Source organism: Crocuta crocuta, unplaced genomic scaffold (genome assembly GCF_008692635.1).
Source record: "Crocuta crocuta isolate KB4526 unplaced genomic scaffold, BGI_CrCroc_1.0 scaffold246, whole genome shotgun sequence".
Taxonomy (NCBI): Eukaryota; Metazoa; Chordata; class Mammalia; order Carnivora; family Hyaenidae; genus Crocuta; species Crocuta crocuta.
In genome coordinates, this window is record NW_027531902.1 from 3,308,847 (window position 1) to 3,315,909 (window position 7,063).

A 7,063-nucleotide genomic window follows, 5' to 3' on the forward strand; every position below is an offset into this window, starting at 1 on the left:
TGGCCCAAAATACACAAACAGCCTCCTCTCTTACCAGTGATTTCTTCAGACGTTCATATTCAGGACGATACTCCCTGGAAAGAGAAAACACTTTCTTAATTCTTTTGCTTAATAATCTGTCCTATCTGCCCCCAGATCATTTCTATTTTCCTATTTTCCTATTATTTACCATAATAGTAATAACAACCATTAATCATGAAGTATACATGCTATGTATCAGCAAGTATGCTAGGTGCCTCAGATGTATTTTCACAAATAATCCTCACAGCTACCTTAACAATAAATGCTAGTATCCCTGATCTACACATGATGAAAACTTGCTAAGGCTACTCATTTACTAAATGGAGGAAATAAAAATCCAACCCATGCCTATCTGACTCTAAAATCTATGTTAATTTTTTTTTAAATAAGCTCTACACCCAAGGGGGTGGAGGGGCCTTGAACTCATAACCCAGAGATTAAGACTCACATGTTCTATTGAGCCAGCCAGATGCCCCTCCAAAGTCTATGTTCTTAATCCAGTGTCAGCTACTGTTGCAAACAGGCCAAATCAAGTCCACAGCCTATTTATGCAAATAAAGCTTTACTGGATCACAGCCCTACCATTCGTTTACAAATTGTCTATGGACACCTTTGCCCTACAGTGACAGTTGAGCAGTTGCAACCAAGATTATATGTCCCACAAAGCCTAAAATATTTACTATCTGGCTTTTTACAAAGAAGTCTGATGACTCTTGCTCTTAATCTTTCAATACAGTGAAGGTTTTATACTCCTATTTTTAAAAAGTTAATGGGACTTGTTATCCCAAAGTGTACACGTACAGATCCAATACATACAACACACGGTAAACAGAATCCCTACACTATGAAAACCAAAATGCTCTGCCCAATAAAATTGCTATCATATCAGATGTGCGTTGCTAAGAATGTCATCTACAGGATTTTCCTTTATCCTCACCTTTCATATTCTTCTGCAGCACTGGTGACTTGCATGAAGAGTTCGTCTAAGCCTGTACCCACAACAGCAGACACACCCACCACCTGCCAAAAGCATCACTAATGTCACTGAGGAAACAAGTGTATATTTTTAAATGGTGTACATTACTTTGTTCAAAGGTCATAAAATCTTCACAAAAGAAGTTTAGATAAGTAAAAAAATCTCTGACAAGGAGTGAAGCTAAAACAAAGCAAAACAGCATGCATATTCAAAAACCATGGAAATAAGTCTATGGAAGAGTGGACTGGAAAAGAAAGAATTAGCGGGAACAGTAGGAAGACTTCTCATCTATTTCTTGTCAATTTCAACCACTGTTTGTTCTCTGGAAATATTAGTATCTCAATGCCTTTGCTTGGGCAATTACCATATTGTTTCGCCAAGCCTACTCACTCTTGCATATATAAAGCTTACCCTTCCTTCAAAGCACATCTCTAATGCTGTATCTTCCAAAATCCCTCATTTCAAGAGTGATCTGCCCCTCACCTCTAACCTTTTAAGGTCCTTAACACAATATATCATGTTTCAGTTGTGTGTGTAGCGTTCTCTTCAAACTAGACCATAAACTCTGAAGGCAGGGTCTTTACCTTATCTTTTTTCTTAAAAAATCTCTACAACCAATATGGGGCTCAAACTCATGACCCTAAAATTAAGAGTCATATGCTCTACCAAATGAGCCAACCTCACTTATTAATCTTTAAAACCATCAGTTTTCAGTAAGTAATACTTTTAATGCTTTTTTTATGAAGGTAATGAATTTCCTTTCTAAGATAAGTTCTAAGATGGGTTAAGAGGCTGTCTGAAGGGACTGTCAGTATAAGCAGAAGAGAAAGTTTACCCTAAGTGAGCTGTAAAACTCATCTAACACCAGGCTCATTGAACGAGTGAGGTTACTGACGTATGTAGTCTCTTGATTCAAGGCATCTTGGAAAGCCTCAAAATCTTGCATCCATTCCACTGCAAAGCTGTGATCAATGATGTCAGTCTGTACCAGAAAGAAGTCAACTATCAGCAACCAGAGACGAGTTCAGACATCAAACAATGCCAAAAAATCTTAATTAAACGGTAACAACAGAAACAATCATTCATATAGTTCCTTTCTGTTTCCCCCATTTGTTCCTCCACTACAACAAATCACAAAGAGCCAAAACTGTTGTAAATAATTAAATGAAGATAGGTATTCTCTTAGTGGACGCAGACCCTTCACAATCCGCTGCCAACTGACCGTGGTCACAGTGGATGCCAGCACATTCTAAGCTCTGAAGTGATGTGGTCTTTTGAATCCTAGCCATCAACCCTTACAACAGGGAAGTTTAGTATCTGTTTAATTGCTACTTCTACTGCCACGTGCACAGTCAAATTCTGAGGGATAACATACACTATGGTTGAGGGGCTACTCTTATCTGGCTTAAAACTACTTTGATGACAGTCAGTGATAAATAATCATATATTCATATCTGACTGAATCTTCTTCCTAGAAGTGCTCATGACTTTGTTTCAGTTAAGTCTGAATCTATTCTCCAATATGTGAAAATCCTTCTCACCTACCCAAACCTTCTATTAACACAAGGTTCTGATGAAAAAGAATCAAAAGGAAGGATCCACTTACTTTATTCATAACCACAATGAAAGGCAGCTTGGTTTTATACAAGATACTGAAAATCAAACATCAAAACATTATTAGTAAATGCACTTAAGTTCCTGCTTGCCTGGTGTCAGCCTGTTGGAACAGAGTAAAGAGAAGGAGGCTGGGTACAGACTCTACATACAGGTATCCATTCTTACACAGCACTCACATTATCCTCTCCCAAGAGGAAAAACCATCACCACAATCAAGCAATCACCACACACACTTTCTTGGAGTAATAATGCTTTAATACTGCTCTTGGGTTTTGTAATTTTTTTTTTAATCTGGTTGTTTGTTTTTACCAAACAATGGTCTTTTAAACAATAAATATGAAAACAAAAAATGCTGTCATCTGATTTTTATTTGGATTAGGATTTCTTGTATCTAACTAGAAGGGACATCCCTAGTCATATTAGGAGGCACGAATGCTGGCAGTGGCTTCTGTGGACCCCCAAAATCAAACTCTCTCAGATTTAATAATGGTTGACCTTGCTCCCATCTCTAATGTACTTACATACCCAAGTGAGGCAGGTCCTTCTGCCCCTAATGACACCATTCCTGAGGCAAACTTGTCCTTTTTGGAATTATAGATAAATCTCTTTGTTCATGATCCCTCATATTATAATTTAATTCTACCTGTCATGACACAGAAAAGGAGCACTTACACTATTCTATCTAGATTTCTTTCATTCAATTGGGAGCAACTACCAAAAGGTTGATACTCGTACCACCTGTTTCTGTAACAAGCAAGGGAGGAAAGTAAGTTGCTCATACAGAATGCCAACACATATGCCTCTTTTCCCTTCTAATCTCTCCCCAACTCATAACCACTAAACTGAGGGGCAAATTTGAATGAGCACAAATCCAGGTTGGTAAGCATTCAAATAAAAAAAAAAAAAAAGAGGGCTTATACCTTGATATAATACCATGCCTACCAATAATCAATTACCTGCAGGCATAGAGCATATTGGACATGAAGGTCACTGGGTTGGTACTTCTTGATGTGTCCATGACGTAAATGACAACTGTTGGAAAGGAAGATGCCTAAAGCCACAAAATAACCACATCCTTAGTCAAAGGGCTCATAAACTATCCCCAAACTCTCCCCATCTTCCTTAGCAAGGGACAGCTATTTAAAGCAGGGTGTACAGAGCTTCCATGACTCCCTCCCACATAAGGCCCCGAGCAATAAAGAGATGCTTAACCAGTGCAGTTCCCTAGTTACTCTAAGTAAGGAGTCCTAGAATACTCACCAGGGCCTCAGTGATGATTGTCCCAGAAGCTGACCATGTAAACACCTCAATCTGTCCAGGTGTGTCAATCAAGACATATCTGTGTCAAGAAAAACTATTAAAGGCAGGCATCTGGGTGGCTCAGTCAGTTAGGCATCCAGCTTTGGATTTCGGCTCCAGTCATGATCTCATCATTTATGAGATCGAGCCCCATGTAGGGGCCTGCTCTGACAGTGCAGAGCCTGCTTGGGTGTCTCTCTCCCACTCTCTCTGCACCTCTCCCTGCTCACTCTCTCTCTCTCTCTCAATAAATAAACATTTAAAATTAATTAATAATTTTTTAAAAAGACCACTAAAGAAGTATCACACTTGTGTAATGCTGAAAGAGATTCCATCACACAAAACACTGAATATCTGATCATCCATGACTAGAATAACCCAATAAAGTCATTATTTTTTTTACCTCTAGTACAATCCCATTTTTGTAAAAACACCTTATCCTTCCATCCTTCTATATATATGTGCATGGAAACATGTGGAACGATAGTCACTGAGAGTAATGACAATCTATGTAATATTATGTAATAATATATTGTACATTACATATTATGTAATAATATACATTATACATTATTCAATAAATTACAAAACAATATTACAAAATAATATATAATAGAATAATAATGATGATGGTTACTTCCAGTTGGAATCAGGGTGATAGTTTTATCTTTTAAATATTATGTGTAGTTTGAATTCTCTATAATGAGCACATAGCCTTTTTTAACAGAAATAATGAATCTTTTTTTTTAAAGTGAACCTATCATGATCTAATGAAAGTTAAATGTAGATACTAACAGAATTGTTATATTCTCTCCGAATCATGTAAATTATTTTCATTTAAACAAGGGTTAGAAAGGTGTTTCAGAGACTTTAATGCCAACAAGTATGGTCTCCCAAGAGAAGGCAGGGAGACAACTGAATTTAGACAAAGTCTCAAAATGTCTCCTAGGAAGCTGTGGGCTTATATGACAGTGATCGGTGGTAGCATACTATTAAATTCAGCTCTTTGCTATATAGCATCCTAATGATTTTTTTGTCCACTCTTTTTCTTCATTTCTAATGGTTTTAGGTCAACCTATATATACTCTTTCAGAGCCTGATGGTATCCTGAAAATCTAGAGACATGTCAACTACAAAGTAATAAATAGAAACTGAAATCACTTACTTAGACATGTTCTGGGCCTTCTCAATAAATTTCATGACCTAAAAGAGAAAGATGCCAATTATAACAGATAATCACAAAATTTTCAACACAAAAATCACAGGGCTCTCTCCAGGGAGGCCTGCCTTTTAGGCACTATCAACTATTGAATCTCTGTGTTCTCAATATTAGGACACCAACTAATGAATTCAACGAACTGAAGAAACACAGCCACATCAGCAGCACTGCAACCCCCTGGAGAGTAGTACAAGGTCCTGAGAAGCTGAAGACAATCTGTCACTGTCAGGTCATATCGCTTGGTACTTGTTAAATGTTAGTAGCCTGTCTCATGGAGTGATATCAGGGTATAAAATTAGTAACTACAAAAGACTCTTATAGAAGTACATAAAGAAAAAACTAAACAATGACAATTATTTGTCACACGTAAAAAGCTCATTATCTTTCCATTCCATGCCCACCAGCCCATCCCACTCCCCAACCCTCCACTCCAGCCTCAAGGTAATGCTCCAAAGCATGATTAAGAAAAGAACCTAAGTCTCTTGATTTTTGTCTTAATGGCTGTCTCAAATGTTAAATGTGAAGTGTATCACAACATTGATCATCCTGTCATCACCCACTTCTCTGTCTACCAAAACACTTATTTTCTATATGCATATGCAGGCTTATTGCTCTTCTCTCCCCAGTGTGAGTAAGCTACGGCATTTTTAAGTCACATGTTTTTACACAGCCATGTCTATAAAAGTAGAAACAGACATACCTGATCAAATCTGGTAGCAAAGAGATTGAGTGAAGTCACTATACCACCATTGGGGCCAAGCCCATACCTGGACACTAAGTTGAGGATTTAAATTACTTACAGATCAATTTAGATGATGAAGTTCATACTCTGGATATCATTCCTACAAACAGCATTATAACTTAGTGTTCGATGAATGGACACTGACAGCTAATCCATGACTAGTATATACCACACAACTTTACCCTCACAAGCAAATATTCATTATCAACATCTTCCTCATCCATTTGTCATTTTAGAGATGGCTAGGCAAAATGAAGAAGTGACCAAAATGTGGCACGCCTGGACGGCTCAGTCACTTAAGTGTCCATGAGCTCACAGTTCTTGAGTTTGGGCTCTCTGCTGTCAGTGCAGAACCTGCTGAAATCCTCTGTCTCCCTCTCTGCCCCTCCCCTGCTTGCACTCTCTCAAAAATAAACAAACATTAAAACTAAATAAATAAAGTGACCAAAATGTATCAGAAGCATCAGGCAGTGACAGCCTAATGGCATTAGCCATTAAGACCATCTATATCACACTCCTTGCTCTGATCCTCACTGGTCAAGCAACCTGACTATAATTTGTTAACCCACCTAGACCTGCCTCCGCTCAAAGTACACATTTCACACAGCAATGTACTAAGACTTGATCCTACTACATAAACCTACTCATTTCTGAGTTTCCCAGTCGGAGGGGTTAGTGGCCTCTGAGGCAATACTACTTTGTGGAAACCAGGCACAGCACCAGCTAGCCTCACACTCTGTGCTCTCCACTTACCACAGCCTGTAACTCTAAGAAAGTGGTAAGAAAACTGGAATCACAAGCTGAAATAGTTATTTCTAATCACCTACAATACCTTTCCTCACATTCATCTTTCCCTCCTCCTAATTAAATTACTTTAAAACGAGGAGTCTGGGTGACTCAGTCAGTTAAGCGTCTGACTCTCGATTTCAACTCAGGTCATGATCTCACAGTTTGCGGGTTCAAGCCCTAGGTCGAGCTCCAAGCCTGCTGAGAATTCTCTCTCTCTCTCTCTCTCTCTCTGCCCTTTCCTGCTTGCATGTGAGCATGTATGCTCTCTCTCAAAATAAATAAATAAACTCAAAAAAAAAATCCTTTAAAAAATTACTTTAGGGGCGCCTGGGTGGCTTAGTCGGTTAAGCGTCCGACTTTTGCTTAGGTCATGATCTCGCGGTTCGTGGGTTCGAGCCAC

At 38.5% G+C, this 7,063-nt stretch overlaps 1 protein-coding gene across 1 annotated transcript in view; it reads right to left on the reverse strand.

The window, feature by feature from the left end:
• GPN1 (GPN-loop GTPase 1) overlaps positions 1–7,063 on the reverse strand; it is a 17,967-nt gene that overhangs the window by 7,583 nt on the left and 3,321 nt on the right. The window contains exons 4-11 of the mRNA XM_077774147.1: positions 5,833–5,899; positions 5,079–5,116; positions 3,875–3,953; positions 3,571–3,665; positions 2,604–2,649; positions 1,833–1,979; positions 959–1,041; positions 35–74 (exon numbers count right to left, since the gene is read on the reverse strand). Of these exons, the coding sequence (XP_077630273.1) occupies positions 35–74; positions 959–1,041; positions 1,833–1,979; positions 2,604–2,649; positions 3,571–3,665; positions 3,875–3,953; positions 5,079–5,116; positions 5,833–5,899 (595 nt within the window). The remainder of the gene's footprint in view (positions 1–34; positions 75–958; positions 1,042–1,832; positions 1,980–2,603; positions 2,650–3,570; positions 3,666–3,874; positions 3,954–5,078; positions 5,117–5,832; positions 5,900–7,063) is intronic.